This window comes from Natator depressus, chromosome 2 (genome assembly GCF_965152275.1).
Source record: "Natator depressus isolate rNatDep1 chromosome 2, rNatDep2.hap1, whole genome shotgun sequence".
NCBI classification, from domain to species: domain Eukaryota; kingdom Metazoa; phylum Chordata; order Testudines; family Cheloniidae; genus Natator; species Natator depressus.
In genome coordinates, this window is record NC_134235.1 from 119,728,672 (window position 1) to 119,747,701 (window position 19,030).

Here is a 19,030-nt window from a genome sequence, read left to right on the forward strand (position 1 = left end):
TGAAAGCAATCAGTCCAATTATCATTTGCTCATATGCAGAACAAAGGTCTGTTTGAATATTACATTTTATTGTTGAGTAGATGACATTTATGTTGGCACATTTGAATTTTAGAATACATTTTTCCTCTTTGTTCTTACGGGCAGCATTCACCACAATAGAAAGACTTTGGGTGTCACTATCATCTTCCTAAGCCTGACTTAGCTTTTTTGTTAATGCATATTTTTGATTTTTGTTTCACAAGCTGAAAATTAACGAGCTTTGTGAAAAGTGCATCTGGAATCCTGGAAAAATATTTAGGGATTCTGCAGGTAGCTCTCTTTAGCTTGGAGGTTATTGATCACGACGCAACGCCTTTGAAAGTAGAAGGAAAGGAAGAAACTTGAAATGAGCCAACCATGTGGTGCAGTGGCAAAAAAGGCTAATATCTTTCTGGGGTGTATTAAAAGGAAAGTGTTGTATGTACAACATGGGAGGTAATTGTTTTGCTGCACTCGGCAATGTTGAGGCTTCAGTTGGAGTGTTGTTGTGTCCAACTTTGGGTGCCACGCTTTAAGAAAGATGTGGACAAACTGGAGGGAGTCCAGAGGAGAGCAACAAAAATGATAAAAGGTTGAGAAAAACTGACCTGCTGATGAAATGTTAAAAAACAAAAACAAAAAAAAGAGCATATTTAGCTTTGATAAAAGAAGACTGGGGTGGAGGGACCTGATATGTTAAAGACTGTTTATAAAAAGAATGGCGATTAATTGTTCTCTGTGTCCTGTGAAGGTAGGACCAGAAGTAATCGGCTTAATTTGGAGCAAGGGAGATTTAGGTTAGCTATTAGAAGAAAACTCCTTAACTATAAGGATAGTGAACACTGGAATAGGTTGCCAAGGGAGGTTATGGAATCCTCATTCTCAGAGGTTTTTAAGAACAGATTGGACAAATACATGTTGAGGATGATCTAGATATATTTGGTCCTGGCACAGCACTAGATGACCTCTCGAAGTCACTTCCACCCCTACTTCTTTATGCTAACAGTTGTGCTATTATTTATTTTGAGTCCATTCAACATGTGTTAGGCACCTGACAAAAACAAGTAAAGACACAGTTCTTGCCACAAAGAGCGTATGGTCTAATTTTGACATGACACAAGGAATGATGGTCAGAGACACAGACATAAGGGGCAAAGAGCTAGGTGAGAGGAAAGGGATAATAAGAATGAATGTCATGTGGCTACTCAGTAAGGCAGTGGCACACATTCATGGGTCAGTTTAAAACAAAAAAAATGCACCCTAAAATTTACTTTTCTCCTGTGATGGATTCACTACACTGGAGAGAGGTCCTAACTCATGCCTGATGAATGGAGGCAGAGCTCCCTTTTTGAAACTGAAAACTCCCATCTGATTCTATCCCAGTCATTGTGCTCTACAGAGAAGAGCAAATGTTGCCTCTTCTGCTCTCTGTGCGAGGACTTTTTCAAGGAATTCTTTCCCCTGAAAAATATTTCTTTATTTTTTCCACTGGAAATTTTTTCCTTCTCCCTTTGTCCAGGCCATTGTCTGGGGGGGAGAAGGTCTTCTTGGAAACCGTTTGATGTTTGGGTCTGGGGACTTCCAAACCCTAGTGGTACATCCCAAGTCCTTATAGTAGTTGTAGAAACTGAGCAGCTGCTGCAGCAACTTCAAAAGGCTCCTGCATATGAACTCAGAAAGAAAAGAAGTTCTTGCATTGGAAGGGAACGCAGTGGTTGGGGCAGATTTTCCCAGAGTAGTTCCCAGGGGGATGTGTTTAGCAGCCTTCTGCTTTGCTGAACAATGGATTTGGGATACACCGAGGGTTTCAGAAGGGTAGTCTTAGCACCTGACGCCAACCTGACTTCTCTGCTGGATAATCATGCTTCCATTAAGAGCCAATCTTCTCACTGCTAGAAAACAGTTTGCGGTTCATTGGGGACAGCAGCAGAGAGAGGAGTTTTCGAACCTCTGCTAGTCTGCTCTCTGCCAAGACCTGCACTATGAGAAAAAAATCTAAACAAGTTCAGGTAGGGGAAAAGATCTCCCTTAGTGAGCCCATGCAGATAAGCAGCATCTATTCTTCCCTGCTCCTGCACTTCTGCCCTTCTTTCTCAGAGCTAGTTTCCTTTGTACCCAAGCTGCCATCCTTCTTGGATTAGCAATTTCACTGATTGGCTCTGATCCAGTCATCAAAACAGAGAGAAGTGGGAGAACTTTGTGTGTAGAGGCTTAAATCCACAAATCCTTCCCAGATCTGCAGGTTCTTAGGCTTGAAGCGGCTTAAAAGAAAGTAGAGTTAGTTAGCAAACTTCAGCCTTTCATTTGTACCCTACCAGTTGTCACACACGCAACCTCAACTCTATCTCTGGAGCGTATAAAGATTTCATCTTTAATTACATAATTAAATTTGATATTCTTTCAAACCCTTCTCATACACACGCGCGCACACGCACACCTTGTAGAATGCATTTTGTAAGGTACACTGGGAACAGGATAGGGCACCTATGGTTCCCCAGCTTATTCAGTGGGCACCTTTCACCACTGGAGACGGACAGTGGAGGCTGCAGATACTTTATAAAGTCACTTTTGAAAATCAAGTCACTTATTTAGGTGCCTAAGACCCTTTGCCCAAATTTATAGACAAGTTTAACTTTACACACCTGAGTAATCCCTTTGGTTTCATTGGCGCATGCAAGTTAGGTACATGTATATGTTTTCAAAGGTTTGGAGCCTAAATGCTTAACTTTGGGCACTCAAATTTGAAATTTTTGACTGGAATTTCCTTGTGCCTTGGTTTCCACATATTTTAAAATGCGGAAAAATATCTATTTCAGAGGGTGTGGTGAAGCTGAAGTTAGCCAATGTTTGTAAATTGCTTTGTGATTCTCAAATGGGTGGCACTACATAAGTGCACACTTTAAAAGAAAGGTTTCTAAAATGTCTCTTGTCATTCCAGTAAAGTAACAAGTGGTGCTAGTGTAGCCTGCCTGAAGAATATAGACAGGATATTTTTTCTAGTCAGAAATTTAAACTTGGCTCTGTGAGAGCACTATTTGCTTTGCTTATCAAGTCATTGTGTGTTTGGTTTGTCATATCTGTAGGCTCTCATGGAGCTGGCCATCCCTCAGAGACTTTAACACCATTGATTGCTTGGGGAGCTGGAGTGAATTATCCACAGAAAGTCGCATCCCAGTTCTTTGAAGATACATTTTTAAAAGGTATGTAAACAAATCACCAAATTACATTAAAAGAAATTACTTTTTGTTTTGTTGCACTACTTTTCAAGGGAAAGGGCAATATTTGAACCTCACATCTATCCGATTTAAACTGCATTGAAGTTATGGAGCAGTAAGGTTTGTAAGCAAGAAAACAAAGGCAGAATTTGCCCCAGAGTATCTTGTATTCGACATTACAAGAAAAAGGGGTGGTTGGGGGAGTATGTGGTGATGGTTGTGGAAGGCTTGTCTCATGACTAAAATCCCACTTGCAGAGTTACCTTCCAATCAGCATATCAAGGGCTTCCCAACAGGTGTGAGAAGGATGTTCAAGTCCCAGAAACTTTGGATGTCCCAGATGAAGCATGGTTCTGAGGATGCCTCTGAGGTTAATTTATCTGCACAGAAGCCAAATACTTTTACATTGATTCCAAACTTTCTTGTAGCCCCACCATAGCATAGCAGTAGTCATGCTGCCATGGTCTTGTTTTTTGCAGATGGCCTGAATATACTCCCCATCCCCAAAGAGTTTCTTAAAAGGGTGGAGCTGCCTTCATAAAATACTGATTGGGTAATCATGCAGGTTTCCAGGTGAACAAAATACAGTGGGCTATATTCCTGGCTTTAGCCCTTCCTGACAACAGCCCACGGTTTCCAAATCTCCTGAGCCCCAAATGCATGTCTCTTGCACAGAGAGACTTCCGTATTCTCTGTTGAAGAAGTGGATGTGCCATGGAAATACTGCTTTCCTCCCACACTCCTCTTCTGCAAATTGGGGGCTCTTCTGTTTCATTTTCCTTTCTGTGGCTGTAGTGGAACTTAAGGTAGTTGTGCTTTTGGAGTAAAAGAAAGCACTGCCTTGACCCTTCCTTATGTTTTCTTTTTTTCCCTTTAAATTTTTTTTTTTATTTCAGAAAAATTATGCAGTGCTTGCAAAGTGCTAATATAGAGTTCATATTTAATATTCTAAATACATGGTATATTAATGTACTGGACTACTGAAACGTCATTGGGGTTCTGTGTTGCCATGCATGTTTTGAGATATTACATCATGCACTTGGCTTGCCTTTCTTTCTTCTCTTGTGCTCCATTTTTGTACTTGTTTCATTTCTCAAGACCTCCTGAGGGTCTAAGATTGCTCAGGATCAATGGGGTAGCAAGTTTCTATGTTGCTATATTCTTTGTCCGGCTACATTAGAGATGGGAGTAAAGATGCAAAAATGAGCAGTCCTGAGGTTTTCATTCTGCCATATGCTTAAGAAGAGTAATGATGTGAGAGACTAAATAAATTTGACTACTCTGGGTATAGATGATGCCAACATTTCACTTTTTAGGATCAAGTATTTGCACAAAATTACATTAGTAATTAGTGCATCTCCAGTAGGTTTGAAAATAAGCCACAAAATAAATATATTGACAGTAAGCAAAAATGGCTGACTTTGAGGGCTAGGTCATGAAGGTTGAACTGCCAGAAATGTCAAGGTGTAGTTTTCTGTGTAGTTGTAGCCATGTTGGTCCCAGGATAAGAGAGAAACAAGGTAGGTGAGGTAATCTTTTCTTCTTCTTCGAGAGTGCTCCACTCTAGGTGCCTCATGTGCCTCAGATCAGATATTTTAGGTAGCAGTATCCATTTGGTCTGTGCATGCATTCTCTGCAGCCTCATGCCTTGCATGGTGGCTATATAAGGTTACATGGGCAAATCACCCGCAGTTCCTTCTCAACTGCCTCAGCCTAAGACGGAGTCTCAGCAGTGTCGGAGTTGAGCTTACCTCAGCTGTATTTTTTCTTTCTTGTATCTTACTAGTTACTTAGTGGTAGTTCTTAATGTTTACTTTGTGTTAGTTGTACTAATTTTATAAATGTTAAAAAAATTAAAAATGGAAAAAATATTTGAAAAAAAGAAGAGATTTTATTTATACTTTTATGATAGGGACTGTTGTCCTTGTGCCTATTTTTTTTTTTCTCCCCTCAGGGGAACTTAAATGCTGGGAGGTCATGCCCAGTTCTCCTGGTTTTAAATGCTGCCTTTTGTGCCAAAAGGCTATCCCAGTCAGTGACATAGAACTGTTTATTCGCCAACCAAACACAGTTTGAACAAACTAGTCTTGATGCCTTTGGTCATGAAAAACTCCCTCGACTGGTGGAAGGATACTCACAGTGTTTGTTCGGGAGGTCTCCTTTGCTCATCCATGTCCAATGCTCCAATGTCATGCATCCTTATTGGGATGGGAAACCCACCTAGAAACTCACACTGTTCAAGGCAGGTGATCTCCTCTCGAGTCCACTCTGCACATCCACTAGGTGGAACTCAGAGCAGTCAAATGCCCGTCTCCATTTCCTTCTGCTGATCGGGGCAAATATGTGAAGATCATGATGGACAGCATGTCATCCATGCTTTATACCAACCATCATCAACCAAGCAAGATCACACTCCCTCTGTGCCAAAGCAGTGAGGCTCTGGAATTGGTGCACACAAAACCAGATCAATATCTCCGCAGCTTACCTTCCAGGCATACAAAACATCACAGCAACTGCCCTCAACAGGTGGTTCTTGGAAGATCGTAAATGGGAGATAGATCCCATTATACTCCACCGCATATTTCAGTATTGGGGCATCCCACAAATAGACCTCTTTGCCACAGCTAAGAACAAGAAGTGCTCCCTGGTCTGCTTGAGAGGCAGAGCGCGTCACCACTCCTTGGGGGATGCCTTTCAAATTTGTTGGAGTTCAGGCCTGCTGTATGCATTTCCCCCAATTCTCCCTGATGGCCAAGGTGCTGATCAAGATAAGAAAAGACAAGGCCAGGGTTATTCTAGTAGTTCCGATGTGGCATAAACATGGTTCCCTTACCTCATCCAGCTTGATCTTTTGTCAACCAGACCATTCCCCATCTTGTCTCAGAATGCCAGTCAAATCTTTCACCCCAACCTCAAGGTTCTTTGACTTAAGGCATGGCTGATAGATGGTATGCAGGGTTAGAAACAACCTGTTCTTTGGATGTAAAGACAGTGTTGTTATGTAGTAGGAAACAATTCACTTGTGGTACCTATGTGCAAAAGTGGATAGGATTCAGTCACTGGTGTGACCTAAGACATCTTTCATCTACATCCTCTCTGTTATCAGTTATATTGGATTAAATACTAGAGATAAAAATGACATGGTTGTCTCTAAGGTCTGTTAGAGTGCACTTGGCAGCTGTTATGGCTTTCCATCATGCAGTAGATGATTTCTCCATCTTCACTCATCCTACAGCAAGGAGGTTTCTCAAGGGACTGGAGAACCTTTTTTTCACAAATCAGATTCCCTGAACCAGCATGGGACCTCAACTTGGCACTCAGATGCCTTATCAGGCCCCACTTTGAACTATGGCTACCTGCTTCCTTCTGCACTTGTCTATGAAAACAACTTTTCTAGTAGCCTTACTTCTGCTTGAAGATTTGGAGAGACAGGGGCTCTTACCTCCCTCTCCCCTTAGTCTTGTTTTAAGGATAAGGTCACACTGCGACCACATCCTAAGTTCTTACCAAAGGTATCCTTGGACTTCCACATAGATAGGTTGGTTTATCTTCCAGTTTTCTTCTCTAAGACACACCAGAATAAAGGAGTTGTGGTATTACATACACTTGATGTCGGGAGGGAATTAGCCTTTTATACAGATAGGACTAAGCCCTTTAGAAAAACTCCCAGATTGTTTCTCCATTGTGGACAGAACTAAGGAATCTCCAATTTCCAAGCAAAGACTCTCCAGATGGATATGTGGCTGCATTACCTACTGCTATCAGTCTCATGATCTCTAACCACCTTCTAGAGTATTATCTCACTCCATGAGATCTCTCTCTATTTCAATAGCCTTTCTTAAGAACGTCCCTGGCATGGAAATATGTAGAGCAGTGACTTGGACCTCCATTCATATATTTTCATGCCTCACCGTCTGGTGCCATGTTTAGCTCTACTGTACTATTTTCAATCTTTGACTCAACATCTAAGTCCCACACCCCTGTAGAGGGTACTGCTTGGTAGTCACCTAGAGTGGAGCACCTATAGAGATGCTACTCAGATAAGAAGAGAAGATTACTCAGCCTGTGCAGTAGCTGTGGTTCTTGGAAATGAGTTCCTCTGTGGATGTTCCACTACTAGCCCTCCTCCTCCTCGTGCTTCAGAGTTCTTTACAGTGGAGCTCTGTGGTCTAGAAGAAACTGATGGCAGTTCACTCATGCAGCTCTGTAGAGCCATAGTACAGGGCATGAGGCTGCAGGGCTCGCGAATGCAAGCTGAATGGATAGTGCTACTTAAAATCTCTGATCTGAAGCATGTGGGGTGCATGTGCACCTAGCGTGGAGCACCCATGGGGGGACACATCTTGAAGAACCACAGTTACTGCACAGGATGAGCAACCTTCTCTTATTGGACCAGCTTCTGTTGATGGAAGGTACAAGCGTATCAGCTACACAGAGCTCCTCTTCAGGTCTGGGGAAACAAATCAATGTATCCCAGATCTGTAAAGGAATGGTGTGTAGCTCGAAAGCTTGTACCTTGTACGAACAGAAGCTGGTTCAACATATTACCTCACCTATCCTGTCTTTCTGAGAAACTCCAAGGACACTTACTACTTCTAAGTACAAAATGTATAGCCCTAAAAACATAAATTTTTACTGTAAAAGACCAGTTTGTAAAACTGGTCATCTGCTATCCCAGTTTTGCCTGATCTAGTTCTCAGATTCTTTTCAATTTCATCTGTATTTTAACTGAAATTCTGATGGAAGTGTTTGAGCATGTAAATAGACTGTGGGTGAATTGGGTATTTAAATAGACACCCACTATGGAAGGAGGAAAGACAATGGTTATTGACTATGGGGAATATTTTGTTCTCTCATCTGAGGGGTTTCCTCCACATTTATGGTTCAGTCCCCTGAAACACTTCTTCAAACGCTCCCTCATTGAACGGCTTGCATTGTAGTCACTAATCTCCTAACCAAAGAACACTGGATGGGTCGCTTTCAGAGCAGCATTTACTTAGTGACAGTTTTCAGAGTGGTAGTTGTGGTAGTCTGTATCAGCAAAAACGACGAGGAGTCCTTGTGGCACCTTAGAGACTAACAAATGTATTTTGGCATAAGCTTTCATGGGCTAAAACCCACTTCATCAGATGCACAGAGTGGAAAATACCGTAGAGAGCATATGAAAAGATGGGAGTTGCCTTACCAAGTGGGGGGTCAGTGCTAACGAGCCAATTCAGTTAAGGTGGAAGTGGCCATGTACATTGGCCAAACCAGAGAGTGTCTATGCAAAAGAATAAATGGACAGAAATCTGACATCAAGAATTATAATATTCAAAAACCAGAAGGGAGAACGCTTCAGTCTCCCTGAGCACTCAATAATAGACTTAAAAGTGGCAATTCTTCAACAAAAACAACTTCAAAAACAGATTCCAGTGAGAAACTGCAGAACTGGAAATAATTTGCAAACTGGACACCATCAAATTAGGCCTGAATAAAGACTGGGAGTGGATGGGTGACTACAAAAACTAATTTCCCCCTGTTGATACTCACACCTTCTTGTTAACTTTTCAAAATGGGCCACCTTGATTACATTAGCACTACAAAAGCCTCATTAGCACTACAAAAGTGATTTCCATCCCTGCTTGTTAACTGTTGAGAATAGTCCACTTCCACCTTAATTGAATTGGTTCGTTAGCACTGACCTCCTACTTGGTAAGGCAACTCTCATCTTTTCAAATGCTGTGTATTTATACCTCTCTACTGTATTTTCCACTCCATGCATCTGATGAAGTGGGTTTTAGAGCATGAAAGCTTATGCCCAAATACATTTGTTAGTCTCTAAGGTGCCACAAGGACTCCTCCTTGTTTTTGTTAATTTACTTAGTTGCCATAAATAATCATTGTTGAGTGATAAGAACTCGTTCTTGTGACTCAGTGTTCTGCTTCGACAGCATTACACAGCAACTCGTGGTAGGCTGCGAAGTAAAGAATAAAAGTGTAAAATGAAACCCTGCTCTCCTGTAAGTTCATACAAAGCATCTCTGCTACACCACTAAGCTATTATACCCAGTGATATGGTTTTAATAAAGTTGTTATGTTATGTGAAAGGAAAGATTTACCTGAAGATCTCTGTGAATTTAACAGTTCTCTTGCCCGCTTTCTTTCCCACCCTCCAAAAACAAAAAAGTTTAAGAAGGTTGCATAAAGAAAATGAGAAAATCTAAAATCCTTGTATTTTTTTAGAACATTTTGATATTTTTGTGTTTGTTTTTTTTTAAAGATCGCATACATCGGTGCACAGGCTTAATGTCATGCAACTGCTTACAATCCTTTTGGATTTTTCAGATATACAAGAATCCATAGGAGACAACACAATTGCTTCTAATGCCTGCAAATGTTTTATTCTCTGTTTATACAAACAGTTCCTTGGCGGTTTAGTGAGTTTTTCGTTGTTCCATCACCCCCATCAAGGGTGGATGTTACCTGAGGCAGTGGCTGCAACAGAGAGTTACCCTATCCAATTTGGTATGGAGTGACTGGTGTTCTCCTCATACGGCTAGAAGGCACACTGCTTGCTCTGAGATGACAGCCTTCTCCTTATCAGTCATTTCACCTGTATGTTGCCTCCCCTAAAGGCTGATCAGATTCTTGCTAAGCCAGTAATACAGTTTGACAGCACACCTATATCAGTAAAAGAACAGTTTGACAGCACACCTGTACCAGTAAAAAGAACAGGAGTACTTGTGGCACCATAGAGACTAACAAATTTATTTGAGCATAAGCTTTCATGGGCTACAGCCCACTTCATCGGATGCACAGAATGGAACATATAGTAAGAGGATACATATATCTATCTATATATATACACACACATACAGAGAACATGAAAAAGTGGAGTAGGAGGCTAATTAATTAAGATGAGCTATTATCAGCAGGAGAAAAAGATCTTTGTGACTTTGTCCTCACCCACAACTATTTCACATTTGGGGACAATATATACCTTCAAGTCAGCGGCACTGCTAGGGGTACCCGCATGGCCCCTCAGTATGCCAACGTTTTTATGGCTGACTTAGAGCAATGCTTCCTCAGCTCTCGTCCCCTAATGCCCCTACTCTACTTGCGCTACATTGTTGACACCTTCATCATCTGGACCCATGGAAAAGAAGCCCTTGAGGAATTCCACCATGATTTCAACAATTTCCATCCCACCATCAACCTCAGCCTACACCAATCCACACAAGCGGTCCATTTCCTGGACCCTTCTGCGCTAATAAGCGATGGTCACATAAACACCACCCTATACCAGAAACTGACTGACCGCTATACTTACCTACATGCCTCCAGCTTCCATCCAGGACACGTCACACGGTCCATTGTCTACAGCCAAGCTCTAAGATACAACTGCATTTGCTCCAATCCCTCAGACAGAGACAAACACCTACAAGATCTCTATCAAGCATTCTTAAAACTACAGTACCCACCTGCTGAAGTGAAAAAACAGCTTGACAGAGCCAGAAGAGTACCCAGAAGTCACCTACTACAGGACAGGCCCAGCAAAGTAAATAACAGAACACCACTAGCTGTCACCTTCAGCCCCCAACTAAAACCTCTTGAGCGCCTCATCAAAGATCTACAACCTATCCTGAAAAATGATCCCTCACTCTCTCAGATCTTGGGAGACAGGCCAGTCCTCGGTTACAGACAGCCCCCCCAACCTGAAGCAAATACTCTCTAGCAACCACACACCACACAACAAAAACACTAACCCAGGAACCTATCCTTGCAGCAAAGCCCGATGCCAACTGTGTCCACTTATTTATTCAAGTGACACCATCATAGGGCCTAATCACATTAGCCACGCCATCAGGGGCTCGTTCACCTGCACATCTACCAATGTGATATATGCCATCATGTGCCAGCAATGTCCCTCTTCCATGTACATTGGACAAACCGGACAGTCTCTTCGCAAAAGAATAAATGGACACAAATCTGATATCAGGAATCATAACATTCAAAAACCGGTAGGAGAACACTTCAACCTCTCTGGCCACTCAGTAATAGATTTAAAGGTGGCAATTTTGCAACAGAAAAGCTTCAAAATCAGACTCCAACAAGAAACTGCTGAGCTTGAATTAATATGAAAACTAGATACCATTAACTTGAGTTTGAATAGAGACTGGGAGTGACTGGGTCATTACACATACTGAATCTATTTCCCCATGTTAAGTATCCTCACACCTTCTTGTCAACTGTCTAAATGGGCCATCTTGATTATCACTACAAAAGTTTTTTTTCTCCTGCTGATAATAGCTCATCTTAATTAATTAGGCTCTTACTCCACTTTTTCATGTTCTCTGTATGTGTGTGTGTGTGTGTGTGTATATATATATATATATATATATGTATATGTATATCTTCTTACTATATGTTCCATTCTGTACATCTGATGAAGTGAGCTGTAGCCCACGAAAACTTATGCTCAAATAAATTGATTAGTCTCTAAGGTGCCACAAGTACTCCTGTTCTTTTTGCGGATACAGACTAACACGGCTGCTACTCTGAAACCTATATCAGTGTCTGCTTTGTGCAACGCATAGCATTATCCATTTAGCCATCATAATGACTCCTGTATAATTCTCTTCTTTCTGAAAAGTTGTTTTCTGATTCCTTGGTGAGAATGTTGCACAGATTTAGGGCCTGCTCCCAATGAAGTCAATTCGAGTTTTGGCATTGAGTTCAGTAGGAGCAGAATTTTGTTCTCGCATACAGATTTTACCATTCCAAGGAGACTTAGAATTGATGGGTTGTCCTTGCCTATTGCAGCTTCTGGAGGCTGCTCTTCTAGAAGCTTCTGGAACCAGAGTTTCCCCTTATATAGCGAGCTCAGGCTCACTGTTTCTGCACATTGTTTCTGTGCCTTATCTACGGGATATTATAGAAGGTTTTTCCTTTGGATTGGATGGGCCTTAGCAAACTTCCTGCCCCCACATTTTTTTTTTTTTATATTTTGACACTACTTTCCCTCCATTCCCTTTGTGGCTGACTGCCCAGCAGACCTCATCTAGGAATCTGGAGAGCAGGGTAAGAGTGTTTGTGTACTGTCCACCAGTAAGCCCTATCCAACAGCAAGAAAATTACTATGGGCATCTTATATAGAGCCCATGCTTTATCCGCCTGAAATGGCAGATAAGATCAAAAAAGGCACGGTCTGCAGTTAGATGGAGGGTGTTTTTCTCAAGATGTTTCTCTTTTGTGCCCCTGTGAGTCCAACCCTACCATGGGCAGTTCTGCAGGTACCCTCCAGTGTCCCAGCAGCTCTTGGATCTAACTAATTATGGGTGCCATGAAAAACTATGAGAGAGAGATAAATAGTCTTGTATTTTTGGAAGCATTTTCCTGGGAAAGTGCTGCATTCATAGCTTCAAAAGTTTCTAACGGAGCAGCCTCCATGAGCTGCAGTGTGAGTAGTCAACCCATCAGTTTTGTGTCGTCTCTACACTATTGTTGTCTTATTATGAGTAAACAAAATTGTTCTATTACAGAACAGGGAACAGAAATATAGGTGAGATTCTCATGGAGATGAATTCAGTTTATTCTGATATAAGTATATCACTATGAATACATGACTAATACTGATAATGAACTTCATGTGTTACCAGGGGAACTAACTGTAAATATGTTTCTTACTGTTAAGCTATATAGCTGTTGTATGTGAGTTGAGAGCAGAGAGAAAACATACACTCAAAAAACATACACCAATAATCAGACCCCTGAATCTAATCACTCAAATTAAGCAATGAGAATAAGCTTGGCACAGTACAAGACCCAGAATACAGCTGCCCCAGGCAATTTATAGTCTAAAGAAAATAGAGTACATAGGCGACATCGGGAGGCCCAGACAGGGGAATGACTAGGATTTTTAATATTTATTTTAATAATAACAGACTGAGCTAGAACTGTTCATTATGTTATATCAGCGCTTCTCTGATTATTGTAATAAATTTGATTGATTTACGCTTTCATTTATGAAGAACCATATTAGTTACAAACTTTATTAAATAGAAAATATTGTGAAGGTGAACTGATTCTGTCTAACTCATCTGATGTAGCAGACAGAATTTTGCCTTTGATCTCTGTGTGGTATCCATTTATGTCAGTGGAAGATGCATTTGCAGATGGAGGACATTATCTGATCTATTCAGGCTTTATCTATACTGAGGGAACTTAAAGTGGTTTTCCCCCTATTGCTACCATAAGTTCAGCTCCCTAGTAAAGAGAGGCTGCCACTGGCATTTTAACACCCTGTCTGAGACCTTGTCTGAGACCTGCTTTGACTGGGTACATGGCATTGTGCTTAAAATGCTAGTCGCAGTCAACAGCTCTTTTCAACCCCTGTCACTTTCCCCTACTTCTCCTTCTGTTACTGTGGGAAGGCTTGTGCAAAAAGATGGGTAAACTGCCTATTCTCCTCTGCTCATGACATCACCACTAGGAGGACTAATTCAAAAATTAGAAACAGAGGCAGTTATGAAAAAATAAACTACTAACTTAAGTTTTAAAATGGCCCCCAACCCCCTCCCAGTTTGATGTTGGTTTCTAAAGAGGAAAATGTACATACAGTAGACTGGAGGCTGTTTGGGGCCAGGTGGAAAAAGAGCCCTTTATATGAGGTCAGCACCTTAATTGGCTAGCAGTAAATAATTAAATCTGACTTTGTCCAGACCAGCATTTTGGTATGTCTTGGGCTGTTAAACAATAGGATTTTTCTGAGCCTGGTCTGGCTGTCTGCCACAAATACAGGAACTCCTCACTTAAAGTCATCCCTGTTAACGTTGTTTCGTTGTTACGTTGCTGATCAATTAGGGAACATGCTCGTTTAAGTTTTTCCAATGCTCCCTTCTAACTCGTTTGGCAGCCGCCTGCTTTGTCCACTGCTCGCAGGAAGAGCAGCCCGTTGCAGCTAGCTGGTGGGTGGTTGGAACCAGGGTGGACTGGCAGCCCCCCTATCAGCTTCCCGCTCCCCTAAGTTCCGTGTACAGCAGCTGCTCAGCAGGCTATAAATTGCCGGCAGTTCAGCTGTCCCTCCCTCCACTGCCATGTGCTGCTCCTGCCCTCTGCCTTGGAGCTGCTCCCCTAGACTCCTGCTTGCTGTGTGGGGGGGAGGGGAAGAAGAGGGGGGCTAATGTCAGGATGTCCCCCTCCCCTGTGCTCCTGCACCCCGCTTACCCCGTCTTCCATAGAGCAGGGGGGGACACACGGAGGGAGGGAGATGCTGCCTTAGGCATCAGCTGCAGCTGTGATCTGTCTCAGCTTGCTGATCAAATTAAGAAGGCAGTGTACTTCTGACCCCACTCTTCATATTTAAAGGGGAAATGCGCATCTCTGTCTCTCAAACACACACAGGGTGTGTGTGTCTGTCTCTGTCTGCCCTCCTTCCTTTCCTGCTGCCTTGTAGAGTGTGAGAGTTAACCCTTGAGGGCTCAGCCAATTGTAGTTCATCATTTAGCAGTAAGGCATTCCTTGGGAAATATCCCACCCTCTGACTCCTCCACCTCAACCAAGCTTCAAAATCATCATCACTGTGTACCAGTATAAAATTGTTCGTTTAAAACTTATACTGTGTGTGTGTATGTGTATATATATAATATAGTCTTTTGTCTGGTGAAAAAAATTTCCCTGGAACCTAACCCACTCGTTTACATTAAGTCTTATGGGGAAATTGGATTCACTTAACATCATTTTGCTTAAAGTTGTGTTTTTCAGGAACATAACTATAACATTAAGTGAGGAGTTCCTGTAATACTGAATCTACCCCTCAGTGCCCGTGAGCTAAGGAGGTGCTTTTGGGGGTTAGAGGTTTACGTTTTCAGAGCTGCCTGTGAGATAGAGATACCCCGTTTCCAAATCTCACTTTGAATCCTTTAGTTGTCTCAGGAAGTTATGCATCTTTGTCCCTGTTATACAGATATATAGGTTTGAGGAGGGGGGGGGGATTTCCTTCCAGATGACTAAGATCACAAGTATAGCCAGTGATTTTTCCTTATGGATGAAAGAAAATTTAAGCTGAAAGAAATTCATTTTGTTCTTTCTGCCTGTTCTCCCCCTTGGACCTGTGCACTGAAGCCAAAGTATAAGTCTCTCTTAGGAGGAAAGAATCCTTACATAAAGTACTGGAAACTCATTGAGTCAAATTAATTATTTCTCTAAAATGGTGATACACCGATGTCAGTGATTCAGGAGCCAAATTAGCCATCAACATTACCCAAAAGAGCCACAGTCGTGTGAATTGATAGCTTCATTTACTATAGTACTATATATCCATATTTAAACAGTATGACAGTAGAAATATTTAATTATATTATTCTCACAGCAAAGTGACTGACCAAGTATTATTACTTTATCAACTACAATTGGTTAATAGCATAGTAAAAGTATCCTGATTGGTTAACAACTTAGACTGGTTAATAATTTAAATCACACGGTGTTTTAATATCATGTGTTGCAAAGACCTGCAGGAGACCCATTAACGAGCCGCTTGTGAGCCTCAGTCTGAGTATCACTGCTCTAAAATCTGCCTGGATCAGCTGCTCATGTGCTCTGTTATTGCTTTTAGAATGGAAACTGGAGAATTGGAAGAGGCTGGATGTCAACCAGGTACTAAATGTATCCTACTCAAAAGCTCATTAACTTTCCTCTTTGAATTAATGTAATTTCCCACACCAGATTTATAAAGGAATTTATGAAAGAATAAGCGATTGTGCTAACATAATATTTTCCCAGAGTTTGCCACTTACATATTAAATGACATAGGCCACTGCCCTCAGAAACTACATGTCTGGGAAAAATTCCACCCTCAGACACTCACAGCTGTCATCTGCATCAATTAGTGCAACCATTATGTGCAACTTTCCCTTTCTCTGTATGTATTACAATGCAGTTTTTAAGGACACGATCACATCATACTGTTTTCGAAAGAGTACAAGACCTGTGTGATTATACTGACACAGGCAAACTTTAAAAACATTGGCAATAATTTATGTAAATTCCATAGCACTTGCATGCCCTGTCTCATGCACCTTAAAAGGTCTGTGGTATGGAATCCCTCTCCTCTACTCATATAGAATTTGCATAACGTCTAAGGGCTTTAGAAAGGGGTTCTTAAGAAGTGCATGGCAGTCCTCCCCAACCGTTGTGAACCTTGCAGGTTCTGCTGGAGCTGAGCCTGTAGCTCATTCCCTGCCCACCTTACAAAGATGCTCAGGGACTGAAGCAAGATGTTATGTGGTAAGTGCCTCAGCCCATGATCACCTGCACTGTACAAAGAAGTTTGCCATGCCTGACTCTGCAGTGTGGCCTTCAAAACCTGCCCGTTTCAGTGCCTGTGCTGCATGTAATTTTCAAATGCTGCTGTCTTGGTCAAATCAAAACCACTTTTCACTGGAGTACTGAAAGGCATGTCTCAGTGAGGTCTATTTTCATGATGAATTTTATTACTCTGTCCCCAGCTGTTTTGGCAATATAGCGAATAAATTATATAGCAAGAAATTCGTTGTAATGGAAAAAAAAACACAGTGAAGAGTTATTTTTATTTATTTACTTGTTTAACTTTTCGGGAACTCAGCAACAGCTTTGCTTCAACTAAAATAAATCACCTTCAGGAAAGGGGCCAAGGATGGGAAATTCAGCCTAGAAGGTGAAAGTTTTAGAACCTTATGAGCAACCAAAAAAAGAGGGTTTAGAGTAGAAACTACTGAAAGCAGGGCCATGGCAAGCACGTTTGAAAAGGAATACAAGTCTTTAGGTCTGTAAGCATTGTGAAATCTTCTTTCCACATAAGTGTAGAAAGGAGTCCTCAGTTTCAGTGTGTACTTGATAATTGACTTGGAAACATAAAGTTAGTTTTGTCTGTGGCAAATAGTATGTTATCGTTTGCTGTGTATTCATTTTAAGCAGAACTCCTTACTAGAAATTCCAGTGAGGAGTTTTGCTTAAAAATCAATGGTACAATATGACTTTGAGTGTTTTGCCTTCTACAAGTAGTGACTCAGATTCTCTTCTGGTGCGTAGGTAAATCTGAAGTAACTCCATTTATTTCAGTGGAGTTACTCCAGATTTACACAGTGTAGCTAAGGAAATTGATTTCTAGTCTTTTTATGTTAAGGAAAATAGAAATGATAAAAATACTAAGATCAGGGGTGAAAATAAGTCGAGTGGAAGGGGCGGGGCCTAGGATGGAAGGGGTGGGGCTGAGGAAGTCAGAGCTAGCCACAGCCCACCCTTTAAGCTAAGTGCCCCCCCTTCTGCTCCTCCTCCTCCCTCCCTCCCCCACCGGGGTAGCAGCAGAAGCCTGGGCCTCCAGGGGCAATTTAAAGGGCCCAGAGCTCCCCTGCTTCTACTGCCCTGGTCCTTTAATTAGCCACTGGAGCCCTGGGGAAGCAGCGGGGCTCCAGCGGCTATTTAAAGGACCGGGGCGGCAGAGGCAGCTGGAGCCCCGCCCTTTAAATAGCCCCCGGAGCCCTGGAGTAGCGGCGGCGGGGCTCTGGCGGCTATTTAAAGGGCCGGGGCAGTAGACACAGGGGAGCCCCGGGCCCTTTAAATAGCCGCCGGAGCCCCGCAGCCGCTACCCCAGGGCTCCAGCACCGGGGCTCTGAAGGCAATTTAAAGGGCCTGGGGCTCCAGCCACTGCTGGGAGCCCCAGGCCCTTTAAATTGCCCCCTGGGGAAGCTGGGCCACCCCAGTACGGTTCACCGGCTTACTTTCACCTCTGACTAAGATCTGGATGATGGAATAAGAGGGAACTCAACATGACTAAGGGTATCGGAACCTAGTCTAAATAGTAAAAGTTGGTCAATGGCTGACATTCTAATAACAAGGGATTAAGAATTGCTTTTTATATATATTATACTTAGTGTGCCACTTTAAAAAAAGTATGAAGAAAATAATTCTTACCTTGATGAAAATAATGGAAAAAAAAAAAGATAAAATTCTCTAATAAAACACAGTGAAGGAGATATTGAATTTTGAATTTAAAAAAAAAGGTAGGGTTTTTAATGCACTTTTAAAAGTGAATTTATTTTTTAAATGTGAAATTTTAATAAATCTGTTGAATTATCAAATGGGTTTAATTTGATAAAACATTAAAACTCGATCTGAAAACTCAAATTCCATTCAGAATCAAGAGCATTATTTTAAACATTGAAAAATATTACTTTGCTGGAGTGCTTTAATGCTGTGATAGATTCTAACAGATATGATACTATTCACATTTCAAAATACAGGTATATTCTTAAAATTAATCTAAATTTATGAACACTTTAAACATTTTAAAGCATGCTCAACTGAGAACATTTTTGCTTTCACAGGCTGATATAGCGCCGCTGATGGCTTCCCTTATTGGTGTTCCTTTTCCCCTTAATTCTGTGGTAAGAAATACAAAAACATGAGTTTTACTTTAAAAAAGGCTGCATGTTCTGGGGGGGGGGAGATGGGAAAAAAAAGATAATTTTGCAATGTTAATGGGGACTAGTTAATGTTAACTAACATTGCCATAGTTAATGGGGACTAGTCAAGGATGTAAAATTAAGCATAAGTACTGGCAGCATTAAGGCCTAAGCAGATACAATCTGCCTTTTAAATATTATTTTGTAATGTGTAACATATTTTAAATGATGAAAGTAGTTGATCCATTGTAACCTGTAATTCTGAAAGTATTAATTAAATAGCCACCTTTTTACTTAAACCATGCAAATACTCTGTTAATTTTCTGTAAAGAAACAATAGGGTATGAGCTATCGTTCTTTTTCTTTATTTTTAAT

At 41.4% G+C, this 19,030-nt stretch overlaps 1 protein-coding gene across 1 annotated transcript in view; it reads left to right on the top strand.

The window, feature by feature from the left end:
• The window catches only part of PIGN (phosphatidylinositol glycan anchor biosynthesis class N), a 145,542-nt gene that overhangs the window by 49,820 nt on the left and 76,692 nt on the right, over window positions 1-19,030 (top strand). The window contains exons 8-10 of the mRNA XM_074944973.1: window positions 3,102-3,218; window positions 15,829-15,869; window positions 18,578-18,637. Coding sequence (XP_074801074.1) covers window positions 3,102-3,218; window positions 15,829-15,869; window positions 18,578-18,637 — 218 coding nt within the window. The remainder of the gene's footprint in view (window positions 1-3,101; window positions 3,219-15,828; window positions 15,870-18,577; window positions 18,638-19,030) is intronic.